The following is an 18,793-nucleotide window of genomic DNA, read 5'->3' on the forward strand; positions in this document are numbered from 1 at the left end:
GCTGGCTGCTCCCAGGCCCTTAAAGGGGTTAGCCACCCCGTTACAGGGACCTTTCCTCACTTGGAGGTACCATTCATTTCTGACAGCTTGCAAACAAAGCCCGTTACAAATGGGATGAACTGGGAAACCATGCAGAGGGCTCTGTGCAAAAGGACTGTGTGTCTCAGCCCCTGATGCAGGGGCTACCCGAGTCGAAAAGGGACCATTGCTTCAAACACAACCACAGCCCCACCTCCACAGGGCCCCTGAACACCACTCCAAACCCTTCCCACCAGCAATAATCCCAGGACTGCAGGCGCTCACCTCGCACCCAGAGCGGCAGCGGGCTGCAGTTCCGATCTGCATGGCTGAGCGCAGAGCTGCCCACCGTTTGGGGAAGGGGTTTATTTCCCCACAGCTGGCAGTAAAGGGAAACCTACTGTACAACAAAGAGAATCCCCCTGAGGATCGGGGCCCTTGTTTCCTGGTGCTCGGGGCAGCCTGCGTGCAGCCAGTTTAGCCGTTGCTGTGTTTGGATGGCTACCCCACCAGCTGGGATCCATCTCATTAGGAGGCTGTTCAGCTTGGGCTGGCCTCCCGCGAAATCCAAACATGCTGCCAGCAGCACAGACTAGAGCTGCTCCCAAATTTTCCAAGGAAATCGGGGGGAGGGGGGTTAGTGGAAAAGAGGATTTAATCAAAAACAAAATATTCATTTTTGACAAAAATTTTCATTTTCCTGGAAGTTTTTCAAAGCAAACAATTTCGGGTAGGCGAGTGGGGGGGGACTTTCTTTCTTTCTTTCTTTTATTCTTTTCTCCCTCTCTTTTTTTTTTTTTTTTTGTAATTTTTATATTTTTTGCTTTCAAAATGGTGGGCTTCCCTCCTTTCAGTCAGTTTTCCAATTTTGGCCAGTTGAAAACCAGTAACACTTTCGCTTTTAAAAGCAACATTTTCGTCACTTAACTGTGTTACCTTAAAAGTGAAGGTGTTTGCCCCCCCATTATTCCCCCCTTTTCTGACTGTTCCCCAAAATTTATCAGTTGGGAAGCAATAACGGGAAAACCTAATTTCCCCCATTTCCAAATTTCCCAGCAGGAAAACCAGAATGTCCCAGTGGGACTATTGCAAAAGGGGATTTTCCCCAAGAGAACTTGGGCAGGAAAATTCCTTTCTCTGGCCAGCTCTAGTGAAGATCTTCATCTGCTTTAACTCAGAGGTCATTGGAAGCACACAGAGAACAATTTCTCCAGATCATCCCACTGCTGGCCCAAGCCCCGTCCTGGGATAGCCAACCTTGCTGGGTGCAGTATACAGTCAGGGGTTAAATCTGTCCAGTGAAGTAACTGGAGTGACAGCAAGAATGACTCTGGCCCCAGGTGCCCATGTGAATGGCACCTTCCCCATGAGCAGGAGCCTGAGATGCCTCATGTCTCCCATGACTGATGAAGCAGACACAGTCAGGGCTGAATTCTCAGCTATCCTGGCGTAAATCCAGAGACATTCGGAGGGAGGTGCTCCAAAATTTAACCATGTGACTGAGAGCAGAGCTTGCCTCACTGGTGCCTAGGAGGTACTGAGAAGAGACCGCCAAAAACGCTGCAGAACTGAAGCCAGAGTTTCCACCAGTATCGGCTCCCGCCCCACATCCCCCGTCCCTCCAGGCACCATCTCATGCTAAACAAAGGTCGCCACCTCCCCACCCCCCATCCCTTACAAAGCCAACCAACACTGGACCCCCCGTCCCTCGCCCAGAGCAAATACTGTGCTCACAAAATCCTGGAAACGACCTTCTGAAATGCTAGTCAAGCAAACATAGGCACTCACTAATCAGATTATTTACCGGGTTTCAACCTGAATTTTGAAGGACATGCTTGAAAGAAAATGCTAAAACACCCCAGCCCAATCTCCAGGTGTCACGCCGCCAACAACAACAAATGTTCTGTGGGGTTCTTCTCAACGGGCGTCTTTAGTACTAATCCACCCTTTGCTAACACACACCTCATAACCAGCCACCTCGGTTTCCCCCCTCTGTGAAGTGGGGAGAACAACATCTGTTAGAGCGAGACAAAAAACAGGATGACAGTTTCATGAACATTTTTGACTATGTCTAATAATAACAACACCTAGCTCTTCTAAAGCACTTTTCATGAGTAGATCTCCAAAGGAGATCCCGCATTTTACAGATGAGGTATGGAAAGGCCTTTCCCAGGGTCACTAGCAGAGCTGGAACAGAACCCAGACCTCCTGAGCACCACACTTGTCCCATATTCACTACACCGCACGGCCTCTCCTTTGGCATAAAGCGCTTTGAACTCTACAGCACAAGAGTGGTTTTATCATTCCGACGCTCAGCAAGATCTCTGTGACAATCAGGGTCTGGACCCCAAAGAATAAGTATTAAATCAACTAATTTACAGTACAATAATATTGTATGCAATGCGACAAAGAGTCCTGTGGCACCTTATAGACTAACAGACGTTTTGCAGCATGAGCTTTCGTGGGTGAATACCCACTTCTTCTTCTTGCATCCGAAGAAGTGGGTATTCACCCACGAAAGCTCATGCTGCAAAACGTCTGTTAGTCTATAAGGTGCCACAGGATTCTTTGCTGCTTTTACAGAACCAGACTAACACGGCTACCCCTCTGATACAGATCCTGGTTTGAAGATGAACTTCATGCTTCGGTTCCATCGAAAGCTCATGCTCCAATACGTCTGTTAGTCTATAAGGTGCCACAGGACTCTGTCGCTTTTTACAGATCCACACTAACACAGCTACCCCTCTGATATAAAAACTGGTGGCACGCTGCTCAGTGAATATATGCATGTGATGTACGGATGGATGGTGTCTAAAGAGTTATGTTATGTGCTGGAAATATGCTCCTACAATATGTTTGGGGAGCAGACTTGATAAAGAAGCCTGCCTTACACAAAGGAATGTGCATTCACCTGTCTGGGTCAAGCTTTGTAAGTCATGGACAATGGCAATACATTTACATATAAGATAAACAAAGCAATCGAGGTAACAGGAGGCGGAGGAAACAGCTTAGTGAGCTTACAGGGGGACAGAGTCTGCACCCCACAACCTCTTCCTGGCTCTCGAGGCCAAGACAATGGACTCTGGGAAATACCAGGGGAGCCAAAGGCATTCTAGTTATCTAGACCCTAGGGGACAGCACCCTCTGATTCTGGGAATGTTGGATCCTCTTACCAAGAAAGGCTGGAGATGTGGTTAGCTTGATGGAAGTGAGCAAGCTGTTTAGGCAAAGCCATAGCTTGCTAGGATCAAGTTTTGGACACTAGAAAACATGCTATTTTTGTTTGTTTGTAACCATACCCATTTCTTTTCCTCTTGCTTAGTGTCACTTAAAACACTTTTCTTTTTTAATACAGCGTTTTTCTTAGTTTTACTGTAACCCATGCAGTACTGTTATATTAACATAAAGGGTGAGTCCACAGCTCAGCTAACAGGCAGGTGTGGGTACTGGCCCTCTGGAGACAGCAAAACTGAATTATTTCCATGAGCGTCCAGTGAGAGGGACTGGACGCAATAGAGACACGTCCCTGGGGAACTCAGGAACTGGGGTTCCCTGATTCTTACTTGCCAGGCTCGGTGAAGACGGGCAGGGTCTCGAGGAGTTTGCTGGTGAAGCACAGACTGGTGTGGCAGGGAGCGGACACACAGTCTAGCCCCCAGCAAAGCCCCCCCCCTCCCCCCCCCCGCTGACACAGTGGCTTCAGGCTCCGGGTTTCCTGAACAGCAGAGCATCACAGTATCCTATTACTCAACTTTCAGTCTTTTCCAAGAAATGTTCCAGTGCCTTTCCTGGTACATCATGAAATATTATCATAAATAATTCAAATGAATCCACAGATGGCAAACAGAGAACCGAGGACATTTTTATCGCATGACCCTTTGGGTCCCGCCCCCCCTTGATTATGAGTGTTCTCTTAGACCAACATTTTCAAATCTGGGTGTCAAGTTCACCTGCTAGCTCCATATTTAGCTTGCCGCACCCTGTGGTTGTGAGTGCCCAGGACTTTTGAGAAGCCAAACCATTTTTATTTAGCAGCAAAGAATCCTGTGGCACCTTATAGACTAACAGACGTTTTGCAGCATGAGCTTTCGTGGGTGAATACCCACTTCTTCGGATGCAAGAAGAAGTGGGTATTCACCCACGAAAGCTCATGCTGCAAAATGTCTGTTAGTCTATAAGGTGCCACAGGATTCTTTGCTGCTTCTACAGAACCAGACTAACACGGCTACCCTTCTGATACATTTTTATTTAGGTTTCTAACCGTGGATTTAGGAGCCTAATCTTAGGGCAGCTGCATTTCAAAATGTTACTCTTATTCCCTAGCTTTGCAAATTTCAGCCCTTTGCAATGGGCTTCCTTGCCTGGGGCATGGATTAGCAGGGATGAGCCGTAGGCAAGGATTCTAGTTTTATGCCGACAACTTTTACTGTTGCACTTTGACCCAAACTTTCAAGCCACCTAGTCAAAGGCCCTGATGTGCAGAGATGCTGTGGATCAAGCACACATGACACACACTGGTGAGTAGGTTGCACTAAGATGCCCCATTAGCTGCAGGGGAAGCAGTGTAATGCACACAGAGAGAGGATGGTGAATTAGGATTAGAGATGGAACTGAAGCGTGAAGTTCATCTTCAATCCAGGATCTGAATCAGAACTTCCCCAAAGTTCCAGGAGACTGTTTGATCCTGGGGTGCCGGTGTGGACCCATTTCCAGGGAGGCTCCTATAAGTTAGGGGGAGGAGCCCTACTGGATTGCAGAGTCCCCAGGGGCATTACAGGAGGAGGTGACCAATACCCAGCCGAGGTGAGGAACAAGCGGCAGGAACAGAAGAAATGGGAAACCCTGCTTTCCACAGCAAAGGAACACAAGGGATGATGAGAAACAGAAGAGAGATACTGTAAAAAAGCAGCATTGTTTCCAGGGAACAAGGGCTTTCCATTCCCAGGATCCTGTGCAGCATCAGGGGCTCTTTAAAGAAGGCAGTGAGGAATCTGCGGGATTGGCAAAGCGGGCGCTTAGCACACCAGAGGGGGAAAAGCAGGAGCCGATTAAAATGCTCCACTGACCTTCCTGGAACCCCTCATCTTGGGGTTTCTTAGCAATCGAGTTCACATGCAGCCCTGTGCCTCAAACACACAGGCTTAACCATTTGCACATGTTCGACAGCAGCTAAGAAGGCCAAACGGTTACGGAGCTGGGAAGCCTCACGTTCGGGAGCTGAGCTCATAAATGGTGCCCTCTGGAGACCATAGTCTTCTCGACCGCATGTGCATGGATGGAATGCCAGCGAGCAGCACCAGACTGGCAGCTCGGGAAGGGGAAACAGCTACATGTTCTTCCTTCGGCACCTTCACTAGAGCGAGTCAAATCCCCCTGATCTCCGTAATCCCAGAAAATGCCACAGCCTGTCACTACCCACACAGAACTGGGTTTTCTGAAAACTCTGCCCTTTTGGATTGAACAGCCAGAGCCAGAGGGTTGGTCCCCGCAGATCTGGCAATCAGCAGCCGCTGCTGCTGTAAACACTGCACCTCTGCTTCCAGCTCCACTGATACAGCAAAGCCAATAAAAACTGAAAAAGGCTGGAGTTGTCCTTTGTTTCCACTGGATGGAAATCCACCACCTGTTTCTTTTAGGTGCAATGACCACCCTGCTGTTTTCCACCGGCAGGAGCAGTCAGACTTTGGGGGCCAGAGACGGGGTGCAGGCACAGCAGAAAGAAGGAGCCTGAGCAAAGGACCACCACAAAGTTCTAGGCTGGGCCCGAAAGGTGCCCAGAAGGACTAGCCAGGAAAAGAGAGAGGCTCTGTGCACTGGCATAGGATTTGGGAGACCTGGGTCCAGCTCCCAGCTCTACCCTGGCCTCCCTATGTGACCTCGGGACACTCAGTTTCTTGGAGCCCCCATCTGAAAAGTGACAAGCATCTGTCTCATCTACTCCGAATGCAAACTCTCCAGGGCAGGGTGTGTCACTTGCTAGGTGTATGTACAGCACGCAGGTCTTAGGAGCCGGGCTCTTAGGAGGCACCCTCTAGGGGCTATTGGGATACACATGAGAACAGGCTGCTGTAAACCTTTATTCTAGAGCAACAACCAACTGCTAACCAAGGGGACCTGTGTGAGAGCCAAAGGGATACTTCAGCATAGGGACAGGCTCAGCAAGGAAGCTACCTGCTGCTGTGGCCAGGCCGGAGCAGACGGGCCCAGGCCATCAGCTCAGCATCGGTTTTGAATGGTGAAGGATAACGAAACTCAAGAACTGGCTGCCCCTTTAAGCTAACAGACACCCGTGAGTGCTCAGCTGCAGTGTTTAAACCTGGATCCTCACCTGGCGTTCTGGGCTAGTGCTGGGAAACTCCGCTTCTGCCCTAGCTCCACTCAGCACTGCCCTTCAGAAGAAGCTGGAAGCCTTCTTAACTGGCCTGCTGGCTCCCCCTGGCCCCGTAGGCCTGCAGAGGACTAAGTTTCACTGGGAGCCCGGCCTGAGTGGGTTTCCTTAAGCAGGGAGGTGCCAGGGCACTGATGCCTCCAGCAGAGGAGGCCTGATAGACCCCACAACCCTTGTCTTGTGTTCAAATGGAGGGAAGGAGGAGGAGGAGGCTGGGATCCTCTGTCCTGCTCTGGGGGACCAAACACCTATCCCTACTCAGAGATGTTGGAAGCTGTGAAAGGAAAGGTCATTTATCAGGTGTAATGTGCCCTGTTGCAGAGTCGGCACAGTTCACAGTACACAGTACATTGCAAAGCCCTGCCCCCGCCCCAAACCTAAGCAACCCCAGCTGTATTCCGCTGCCAAAGAGATGGAGAAGCCTATTTTCTTTCTACCGTTATCCCTCCTTCCCTACCTGGACAGGAATGAGAGGCTCCTTGTCGTCGATATCAATGAGGACGTCGTCTCTGGGGGCGAGGCTCACCTCATCTACAAAGAGGAAAAGGGTGGATCTAACTAGGAGATTGATGCTTCATAGAGCACAGAGCACCGGAGCTTGAGGACCAACATTCTGACTTTATTAGCCACTGAGACTGTGTCCATCTGATTCTTTAATGTTTTAATCTACCATCCTGTCACTGAACAATTTTAGAATTTTTTTAGAATGGCCAGACTGGGTCAGACCAAAGGTCCATCCAGCCCAGTATCCTGTCTACCGACAGTGGCCAATGCCAGGTGCCCCAGAGGGAGTGAACCTAACAGGCAATGATCAAGTGATCTCTCTCCTGCCATCCGTCACCACCCTCTGACAAACAGAGGCTAGGGACACCATTCCTTACCCAGCCTGGCTAATAGCCATTAATGGACTTAACCTCCATGAATTTACCTACTTCTCTTCTAAACCCTGTAATATTGATACACATATTGCCACTGTTTATGTAGGACCTACAGTATGTTGTGCTTTGCTACTGCACAAATATCAGTGGGAGTACCACTAAAAGCATCTCACAAAACCAACAGCACAAACGGCACTAATTGGCTCCCTTTGAGGACAATCTCAAAATTATTCACCAAACAATGAGACTTGAGAACCTGTGGAACTCATTGCCACTAGGTATCATTGAGGCCAAGAGCTCAGCAGGATTCAAAAACAGGATTCAGCATTTTTACAGGAATAATGAGCGCATCCACAGCTACATTAGCGCAAATAGAGAGATAAACCCTGATGCTCCAGAGCATAAATCAACCTCTAACTAATAGGGGTCAGGAATAAATTTCCCCGAGGGGCAGGTTATTCTGTAACGGTCCACTAAGGGGTTTCTCACATCTTCCTCTGAAATAGCTGGGACTGGCCACTGTCAGACAGGATACTGGAACAGATGGACCTTGGAGTCTGATCCAATCTGGCAATTGCCCTCTTCATAAGTATTACTGCTCCCAACATACTGATGGAAAATGTAAATCTGTGGCTTGCCAACCACGCACAATGGATCTATCAAGGGTATTTATCTGGCCTCCATCACCTGAGCGCCTCTCAGTATTTATCCTCACAACCCCCTGCAAGGAAGGGAAGTGCTATCATCCCGCTGTTGCAGATGAGGAACCGAGGCACAGAGAGGGGCATCTCCTCAGTGGACTGATCAGGATTTCTCACTGCTCTTCCCTCTAGCTCTGTCTGGCCTCAAACTGACTGAGTCTCCTCCTACGCTGTTCCTGATGAGACCCACCTGCTCTGACTACCAAGGTGAGTCAGGCCTGCACTGACCAAAGATCGGCATGCTGTCACGGGAGAACAGAGGCACAGAGTTTCAGGCTCGGCATCCTGAGCTCTGTCCACTCGGCCACAGTGTCTCACGCTTCCCTCAGTGGCTGAAGCAGGGAAGGGAGGAGGACAAAGGAGTGAGCCTCTCCTCTCCCGTACCTGGCTGTTCCTCGGGGGTGTCGGTCTCCTCTTTGTACGGGTCGCAGTAGAACTCCTCAAGGGACTGGATGGTGCACTGGCCAACCACGGGCTTTCGGCCAAACTGTCTGTTGTCGATGACTTTGATGATGACAGGAGGGCAGTACAGAGCTTCCTTGGGTAGGCACTGCAGCGAGGGAAGCACACTGAGCACTGCGTGGCCGGGGAGAGGGGCAAAGGGCAGCTTCCCTGAGTCCGGCACAAGCACGTGGAATAAACCCGCGGACAGACTGGAGCTAAAGCCGGGCTGCTTTATGCTCTCCTCAAGCTCCTCCCACAAACCCAAGCCCCGCCCACAGTCCCAGAAGGGCTGGGTGTTTCTGCTACTGTGCGCAGCAGATAACCAACAATGTGGTGATTCAGACTGTCCTCATTAGACACCTGAGTTAACAGTGTTGAGCTGGGCGGAGGCTGTTCACACCCCTCTGAGCCGCTGGGGCAAATGTTGCCTTTAATTATACCCTGTGCAATGCCACCAAAGGGGGGTGTACATCAGAGCAAAGTGTCACCCATCGTTTCTCTCGGCAGACAGAGGCAGGCAGGTCACACTGGGAAAACAGGCTAGCAAGACTCTCGGTCTTTCAGAAAAAGCCCAATTCAGCAGGGGTCTGAGCACCTCCAGAAAGACACAGAAAGCCCTCAGCCCACCATGTAGGCTCCCTTTCAGCTCCTGCTCCCTTTCAACTCAATGGGCTAAACTCCCACAGAGCAAGCCCTGAGAGTCACGCCAGAGCTCCTCACTACGGGCTTGGGCCCAGATCCTCCAAGGTATTCCGGCACCAGACTCCCCTGGATTTCATTTGGAATGAGGCACCAGAATACCTCTGAGGGTCTGATTCTTATCAGAACTCACAGCCTCACATCACTGCACTTTAACCCATGTGCACTGTGATCAGCAGGCACTTCCTGGAGCAAAGCGCCCATGGAGCATGGTTAGGATCCACGATTCCTTGCCTGACATTGAGCGAAGCTATTCCAACTGCTTGCAGGCTGATTAACTTTGGGGCGGAATATGAGTTTACTGCAGAGCTGCAATTCAGAATCACAAACTGGGGTGATAGGTCATTAGATCCGCTTGCTGGTAAACGATGGCAAACCCCCAATCTTTCACTTCTAGGAGCATGCGTGAGCCTAAGCAATCAAGGACGGGAATACAGACCCGCCCCCATCTTGGCTGAGCTTGCTGTAGTCTTCCCCGGGAAGAGGGTGGCCTCATTCCCCCTGGGAACGGCTGCGATGTCCACAGCTAAAAGGCGGGCAGCCTGGAAAGCAGACACGCCGGTTGACCCAGCGGAGTGCTGCGGGGCAGTGGGGACAGACGCAGCTCTGTGAGCTGGGTGGCCGGCGTGCGGGGCAGAGCCCTCACCACTTCCATGAAGAGCACGCAGACGTCGAAGTTGGGGTTCTTCCTGACGTTCTTGATGACGCAGGACTGGACTGTCTGGCCTCCGCACTCCACCTGGAGGCTGGGGGAGGTGATGCTGGCCAGCTGATAGCTCTTCAGGTTCCTCAGCCCCCAGGCCAAGATCTGCAGGGTGAAGAGACAAGAGGAGATGAGGAAGGACACCGGGATGAGGGGAGGCGGTGACAGCAGATGACAGATAAGAAGCTAGGCTGAGCCTAGACCTTGTCTACACTGCATTTTTCGCACTGATATAGATGCACCAGGAAACCCCCCACCCCCCAGGATCTGATTCTCCTCTCTCCCCAGGTGGGGAGAGGAGAGTCTAATTCTGAAGGGCTGCCCTGACCACACGGCGAACGGTCCCCTTTACGGGGAGCTGTGGCCAAGGGCCAGTTTGCCCTGTTCTAAGGGTTTACGCCTCTTTTGAGGCCAGACATTCTGGGACTCCTCGTTCTCCCAAAAGGATCACATGGCTAAGCTGAAGCAGGAGGTCCTGCTGGGAAATAAGGTCAGGTGACAGTCATGTGACAGGACTACATGATCAAAGGGAAGCCCGTGGGTCAGTTGAGGCAGTGCTCGGAGTGGGAGGAAGGCTTTAAGACTAGGCGCCCTCTCCAGGGAGAACCACTCTTCAGCCGCAGCCCCCTGTTGTAAGGGTCTGTGATGCACAGTTGTGCAGTTCAGATTCGATCTACGAACCGCTCACCTCGATGGCGGTGCGCTGGAGCACCGGTTTGATCCCTTGAGGGACCATGTAAATGTTGGGCTCCCGCTGGGGCGGAGGGTAGGGCAGGTCCGAGTCTGCAGACTGCAGGGGGATATTGAAGGAGAACATCAGCTCAGGTTGTTACAGCCGCCACAGATCACACGCCTCCTATCGCTGCACTTCCCCCCAGCACCCACCACCGCACAGGGAACAGGACAATACACAGATAAAACACTTAGTGTAAAAGTCGCAGAGAGAGATTTTGCTTCATGATGACACTATATCGAGGGGACAGATGAGAGGTTAAAGTTCCTATCAGAGAGATCCAGGGAGGAGAGCTCTAGTTTCAAGGCTGCTCTCTGCAGACCAGCTTTCCGCCTTTACCTTCACGGATGGCGCTCTGGTTCCTCCTGACCTTGATCTCTGAGTTCAGAGTCACCAAAAATGGGACTGAAAGCAATAGCTCTAAAAATGCACCCCTCCACCAAGGGCAGTTGGAACTAATTTAGAAGGCCGTCATTCTTTCCAGGCTTCAGTGTTATTGCATTAAATTAAGCGGATATAAATATTTCAAGTATAAGATTGGGTCAGATTTATATTTCTATGTTTAAAAGCACTACATAGACATTTTTCTTGGTGGCATATCGGATAGATTGTACACTGAGCTGTGATTTTCATTCGCAACTGCTGGTGGCTGCCAAATCAAAGCAGCTTGTTAGCTGAAGATTTTGCTCATCCCATTCTGGGGCAGGCAGGATGGTGGGAGCATCTGGCTTTCAGCACAGGCCCGATAGTAAATATCTCCCAGCCACCCCTGTCCCTGAGTGTCACACTGCATATACACAGTTGCCCAGGCTTACAACCTGGAGACACGCAATCATTTCACAGGCAAAGACCAAGGTCTGCTCCTGAGAAGTACTGAGCACCCTCAACTTTTGAATGGGAGCCGGTAGGTGCTCCGCTCCTCTGGAAATCAAGGCACTTATTTAGGTGCCTGACTTTAGGGTCCCAAGATTTCACCATGAGCGTTCTACAAGTGCAGAAGGTGTAATGTAACCATAGTCATCAGTGGGGATAGAACCCAGGAACTTCAGTACCTGGCACTCTGGCCTCCACCATTTCCAGAGAATCTTCGTTAGCTGTCACTAGTAGTAGGGCTCTTATCCTTGTTGGAACAGTCACTAAGAGGCAGCATGGTAACATGCACCCTAATTCAGGAAATCACCTAAGTACATGCTTAACGTTACGCACATGCTTAAGTCCATCCCTGTTTAGCTAAGCACATGCTTAATTTTAAGCAGGTGCTTAAGTTGCATCGATTTCAATTGGATTTAAAGATACGCTCACATGCTTTGCTGAACAGGGATGGCCTAAAGCATATGCTTGAAGCTAAGCATATCTAGAAATGCTCTGCTGAATCAGACCCTTCCCCCATTATGTTTTAGTTGTCCCTCACTTTGAGAAAGCTCTGGAATGAGATTCCAGTTGTACGGGTAAAGCTGAGCGGCAGAATGGTCAGTGGCTTGACTGTCAGAGGAACCGAGCCTGTGCAGCTCCCATTTAACTCAACAGGAACTACAGCTCCTCTGAAATTCTGATCATAAGTGACTTGTCCAGGCTGAATGACAGAGCTGGGAGTCCAGATGCCTCGCATCCAATACAGCACTCTCCCGCCCTGAACCTGAGCCGAGACAAGAAGCCATAAGTGGAAGATTGTGCAAGGGCCGGCCTCACAACAGAAGGAAAAATAATCTAAAGACCCTAGAAGAGTAAATCTAAGAGAAAAGTGTTGCCTGCTTATCTGAAAGTAGAGCTGAGGAGCCCGAAAGCAAGCCAGTTACCTGGAACCAGGCAAACTCAGTGGCTTTGGGTGAGTTTATTGAGTTTTCAGATTTTGGACTCAAAATCTGACAGCAAAAGTAGGGGAGAGGAAACAAAACCATGAATTAAAGAATAACTGGCTATGCCCACTGGCAAAGTGGTAGTGCTGCAGTTTGGCCTGAAATATCAGTAGCTGACTGGTGCTAGCCACGTCCCTAAAAATCCAACAATCCCATCTGGTGAGAACAGTTTTCCCATCCAACACTGTTTGCAGGGGTGCTCCATCTGCTGAATCTACAAGCACTTTGACCTTTAACCTCTGTCAGGAGCAGGTGGAGAGAAAAGATCAGTGAGCAGGTCATGGGTGGGGATGTGATGAAAGGGGTTACAGAGCTGTGGGCAGGGCACAAGCAGTCACCAAACAGAGCTTCCCCTCTTTCCCCTTCATCGGAAGAAACAGGTGTGAAAAGCATCAAGGCAGGGTTTGCTGACAGGCTGGGGCAGTTTTAATGCAGGAGATTGCAGGGACTTGACTTTTTCATTGGAACATGCAGCAAAATCCTATGCAGGTGGAGACGTCTTGGGAAGCAGATGCAGATCAGGCCTGATAGAGACAAGGCAATTTACATGCCTTCCCATCAACTCTCCCTTGCTGCACAATTGGCCCAAGTTATTTCACTACAGCTGTAATCAATTTACACCACCAGGGCGTCTGGCCCACTGACTCCAGTGGGGCTATAATCAATTTACACCACCGGGGAGTCTGGCCCACTGACTCCAGTGGGGCTATAATCAATTTACACCACCGGGGAGTCTGGCCCACTGACTCCAGTGGGGCTATAATCAATTTACACCACCGGGGAGTCTGGCCCACTGACTCCAGTGGGGCTATAATCAATTTACATCATCTGGGCATCTGGCCCATTGACACCAATAGAGCTACACCAATTTACACCTGTTGGGGATCTGGCCCCAGTGACTCCGGTGGAGCAATACCAATTTACACCGGGTGGGAATCTGGCCCATTGACTTTGATGGAGTAACTCTGATTTGCAGTTGCTGGTGATGTGACCCACAACTCCAATGGCACAATGCCAGGTTGCACCCGTCTGGCTCCAGCATTGTGGTTCAGCTCCATCATTAACACCATGGGCCTGGCTCTCCCATAGCCATTGGGTGGCCATTTACATGGGCCACGTGGGTAAGAAAACTCCCCAGAGGGGAATTCAGCACAGCCATGAGTGCTGCCATTGGGCGTTTCACATGGCGGCTCGGCTGGCTGGTCTGCGCAGGCCAGACCGTCTCTCCAGTGGGGAAGGAGCTGGTTTCCACACTGGGAAGCTCTGTTGGGGCTTTGCTTAGTCCTCAGCCACGTGCAGAGAGGAACGGGAGGGTCAAGGGTTGGAGACTGAATGGTACCCATTGCAGGAGCCCTTCGTAGAAGAAGGCAGGAGTGCCCAGCTGTGGAGCGCCAGTCCCAGAAATGGCCGTGGCGGAGGAAGGGGGAGAAAAAGCAAAGAGCTGGTTAAATTTCCCTGGCAGAGTTCAGTTCAGCGCCCGCAAAGCACGAGGGTGAGTCCCTCTCCTCCAGAGGGGAGGCACCGAGACCAGGGGTATTTGGCACTTGGGAAAAGAGCTGGACTGAAAATGAAGCTGGTCAAAACCTTCCGTTGGAAAATGCTGATTAGACAGAAGTGAAACATTCTGCAACAATGGGTTGACTGTTGAAACTTTTGATGGAAGCCTGGCCTGCCAGCCACCCGGCTCCCAGGGCTGCTCACTTCTCCTGCAGCCCTCCTGGTCAGCTGCCAAGCTCCCAAGGTGGCCAACCTCCCAGCTCCCAGACGACCCACCCAGTCGGCAGGCTGTCTGGTTCCTGGGCACCCCAAGCAGCCAGGTCTCCAGCTCCCTGGGCTACCAGTTTCCCTGGCTGGCTGGCTCTCTCTCTCGGTGGCCAGCTCCACAGGTGACCAGCTGCCCACCAGTGCTTCCAAAATAGAACCTTGTGGAATTTCTGTTCCAGATGTTTGGGTTTTTTGTCCTGGATTTGGGATGAAAACTCAAAACTTTTCACAAGATGGAAGTTCTGTTTCCAAACAGTGCCCCAATCTATCCTCGGGGGGAGGAGGCAATCTCCACACCCCACTCAGCTCTTTGGCCTGTCCGCTGAGGCTGTTGAAAAAGGGAACCAAAAGTGATGATGTGGGCACTGGTGCGGATTCATCCCTGGTGCAAGCAGGTGCAGCTGTTCAGCCCAGCAGAGCTGCACATGCTTGCACTGGGACCAACTATGCATGAAAATGCAACCCACCCTAGTGTGGGGTAACCAGGAGGGTCAGCTACAGAAAGCGGGATCCAAGAGCAGGAACTTTCGTTGACTAAGCGACAGGACCAGGTCTGTGAACTGAGGCACATATAACTCAAACTCCTCTGGCAACTAGCAATGGGCCCAAACCAGATCTAAAGATCAGCCCCACTTTGGGGAAAGTCCTGACCCAGGCCTGAACTCTGCAGCTAGCTCCCTATCTCTGTAACAGACCAGAACCAAATCACCACACCCAGGGACACTCACGTTTTGGGACAGTTCTGATTTGGGACCACACTGTGTGTCTGGCCTTTGATCGCTGCAGTGAGTCTAAGGCAGCCCAACGGACCCGAACACTCCACATCTTGGGGATTTGTCGATCTAAACTTCACAGCTTGAACTGCTCTCCGGCTACCACCATCTTGCAACTTCCCAAACCCCTCGTGCCCGTCAGCACCTCACTAAGGACCGAATTCACCCCAGGGCAGGTGCCCAGCACAAACCCAGGCATCACTTAGGACCCACTTAAGCCTTAAGAGTGCAGAAGTGTCATGCCAGTCCTCTGCAACGGAGTGAATTTCACCCTACTTGCCTTGCCGTTAGAAAACTATCCCAGATCAGGCACAAAATCCACGTACCTATCCTTCCTCTGGTGCCTAATAGAAGTAAAAAGCTAATGCTATTCATTGGGTTCACCCATCAAAACGATCACTTGCCCGCGCTGGGCAGAATTTCCTATAAAATTGTAACTAAATATACAGGGAAGAGACAAAGAGCTTTGCAGACACGGTAAACTCACCTCATCCAGACTGGCGGACAGCTCGCTCTGGAGGAGGAAGAGAGAAAGGGCATTAAAATATCATGATTCAACACGCGCGCGCACACTGCACCGCAGGAAACATCCTGCAGCCGTTTGTGAAAGTAACGCTGATGCTATGGCTCAGGGCAATACAGGCAACGGTGCATCGGAGAGCCAGTCGCTCGTACAGCAAGCTGCCTAGCCTAATGCATGTGTAACAGGGTGGCTTGGGTTTAAGGGCTGGAGGGCCTGGGCCAGCCAACCCTGATTACAAAGGAGCCACGCCTGGGTCGGATCAGGGGCTTCCTTATTAAGAGCAGCAGGACAGCACGGGCTCTGGCTGCCCAGGAGAGGAAGTCAAGGGTAGCGTTCCTGCCAGGAATGCTGGGACTAGCTGCTTTGGGTAGAGCGGATCCGGACAGCGCTAGGGCTGTGTGTGTGGCAGAAGCAGCCGCGCTGAGTGTGACCCTTCGTGTTAGGGTTGGGGACTTTGATTTGCACGCTGAGGATTGCATGAACCATTTCTGTTATTAAACCAGCCCGAGGTGGGGGTGCTCTGAGCCAGAAGAGAGACTGTGCGGAGTTCCTCCAGGGTACTCGAAAGGAGGCTAAAAAGAGCCGGGTGGCCCTCTCGCCCCTAGCTCAGCCCTCTCTCCCTTTAGGTAGGGAGTCCTGTGGCCCCCAGCTCTTGGCAAGCTGCCCTATTGCACAGGGCCAATGCAGCTGTGGGATTCCTAGAGGGGCAGGAGGCCATGGACGGGTCTCCGAGCTGAAGAGAGAGGTGACCCCATACATTAGAGCACGGCTATCATTCGCTGATATTGTATCTGCTCATAATAGGGCTGATCAAAACCAATCTCATTTGAATCTCTGTCCAATGAAAACTTGCCTTTTTTCACAACTCAAAACTTGTGTGAAAAGTTTTCATTTCCCTGAACTAGCTCATCTTCTCCTCAAAAATGAAAATCTCCGCATTTCAAAAATGTAACTTTTTTCTATTTGTCCCTTCTCCCCATTTTTCCCCTGATTTCTTTTCACCTCTGAGCGCTATAAAATGAATATCTAGGGTCTGAGGGGTTTTTGTAGGGCTGTCAATCACAGTTAATTCATGCCATTAACTCAAAACAATTAATCACAATTAAAAAAATTAATCACAGTTTTAATCGCACTGTTAAACAATAGACTATCAATTGAAATGTATAAAATATTTTGGATGTTTTTCTACATTTTCAAATATATTGATTTCAGTTACAATATAGAATGCAGAGTGTACAGTGTTGACTTTATGTTATTGGGGCTGTCCATTACTCACAGTTAACTCACACGATTAACTCAAAAAAATTAACTGTGATAAAAAAATGTATCGCAATTAGTTGCACTGTTAAACAATAGAATACCAATTGAAATTTATTTAATATTTTTGGATTTTTTTTACATTTTCAAATATATTGATTTCTATTACAACACAGAATACAAAGTGTACAGTGCTCATGTTATATTATTTTTATTACACTGTAAAAATGATAAAGAAAAGAAATAGTATTTTTCAATTCACCTCATACAAGCACTGTAGTGCAATCTCTATCGTGAAAGTGGAAATTACAAATGTAGAATGTTTTTTCTTACATAACTGCACTCAAAAACAAAACAATGTAAAACTTTAGAGCCTGCAAGTCCACTCAGTCCTACTTCTTGTTCAGCCAATCGCTCAGACAAACAAGTTTGTTTACATTTAAGGGAGATAATGTTGCCTGCTTCTTATTTACAATGTCACTTGAAAGTGAGAACAGGCGTTCGCATGGCACTTTTGTAGCTGGCATTGCAAGATATTTACGTGCCAGATATGCTATACATTCCTATGCCCCTTCACGCTTCAGTCACCAGTACGGAGGACATGCTTCCATGATGATGATGATCGTTAAAAAAAACTGTGTTGATTAAATTTGTGGCTGAACGTCTTGGGGGGGAATTATATGTCCCCTGCTCTGTTATAGCAGACTCGGATGATGACCCAGCACATATGGTTCATTGTAAGAACACTTTCATTGCAGATTTGACAAAATGCAAGGAAGGTACTAATGTGAGATAAAAATAGCTACAGCACTCGACCCAAGGTTTAAGAATCTGAAGTGCCTTCCAAAATCTGAGAGGGACGAGGTGTGGAGCATGCTTTCAGAAGTCTTAAAAGAGCAACACTCTGATGCGGAACTACAGAACTCGAGCCAACAAAAAGGAAAATCAACCTTCTGCTGGTGGCATCTGACTCGGATAATGAAAACCAAAATGCATTGGTCCACACTGCTTTGGATTGTTATTGAGCAGAACCCATCATCAGCATGGACGCATGTCCCCTGGAATGGTGGTTGAAGCATAAAGGGACATATGAATCCTTAGCACATTTGGCATATAAATATCTTGCGACGTCAGCTACAAGAGTGCCATGAGAACACCTGTTCTCACTTTCAGGTGAGATTGTAAACAAGAAGTGGGCAGCATTATCTCCTGCAAATGTGAAAAACCTGGTTTGTCTGAGCGATTGGCTGAACAAGAAGTAGGACTGAGTGGCTTAAAGTTTTACGTTGTTTTATTTTTGAGCGCAGTTATTTTTTTGTACATAATTCTACATTTGTAAGTTCAACTTTCATGATAAACAGACTGGACGACAGCACTTGTATTGGATGAATTGAAAAATACTATTTCTTTTGTTTCTTTTTTACAGTGCAAATATTTGTAATAAAAATAAATACAAAGTGAGCACTCTACACTTTGTATTCTGTGTTGTAATTGAAATCGATATATTTGAAAATGTAGAAAACATCCAAAAACATTTAAATAAATGGTATTCTATTATTGTTTTACAGCATGATCATGCAATTAATCATGATTAATTTTTTTAATCACGGAATTAATCACAATTCATTTTTTTAATCACTTGACAGCCCTAATTTTTTGCTTTTTTATTTCTTTCTCTTTTCTTTTTCCACTCTGTAACTTTTTCAAAACTTCCTCAACTTTAGAAAAGTTACAAAATAGCCAAAGGAAAAAGGAAACGCTGTCATTCTGCTACTCCTCCACCTTTCCAAAGTTGGAGAAGCTTTGAAGCTTTACAGGTGACAGAGTTAGTTTCATTTTTTCCTTTTGCTGCTCTGTGAGTTTACAAAAAGTGGAGAAGTTTTAAACAATTTTAGAGTAGCAAAATGAGAAGTTTGGGGGGGTGGAACTAATAGTTTAGGGGCAAATAAAATCCTGGACATCATGTATTTAATTGCACTTAGTAGCAAGAAGAAAAAGGATGGAAAGGAGATAAATTAAGATTTAAAATTTTGAAAATTTACCAAGAAAGTCAGAA

General features: G+C 48.8%; 1 protein-coding gene across 7 annotated transcripts in view; it reads right to left on the minus strand.

Moving 5' to 3' along the window:
* The window catches only part of DYSF (dysferlin), a 288,276-nt gene that overhangs the window by 93,732 nt on the left and 175,751 nt on the right, over positions 1–18,793 (minus strand). For all 7 annotated transcript variants that reach the window (XM_045018205.1, XM_045018204.1, XM_045018206.1 and 4 more), the window contains exons 35-39: positions 15,445–15,471; positions 10,520–10,621; positions 9,775–9,936; positions 8,370–8,535; positions 6,864–6,937 (exon numbers count right to left, since the gene is read on the minus strand). In XM_045018205.1, coding sequence (XP_044874140.1) covers positions 6,864–6,937; positions 8,370–8,535; positions 9,775–9,936; positions 10,520–10,621; positions 15,445–15,471 — 531 coding nt within the window. The remainder of the gene's footprint in view (positions 1–6,863; positions 6,938–8,369; positions 8,536–9,774; positions 9,937–10,519; positions 10,622–15,444; positions 15,472–18,793) is intronic.

This window comes from Mauremys mutica, chromosome 5 (genome assembly GCF_020497125.1).
Source record: "Mauremys mutica isolate MM-2020 ecotype Southern chromosome 5, ASM2049712v1, whole genome shotgun sequence".
NCBI classification, from domain to species: domain Eukaryota; kingdom Metazoa; phylum Chordata; order Testudines; family Geoemydidae; genus Mauremys; species Mauremys mutica.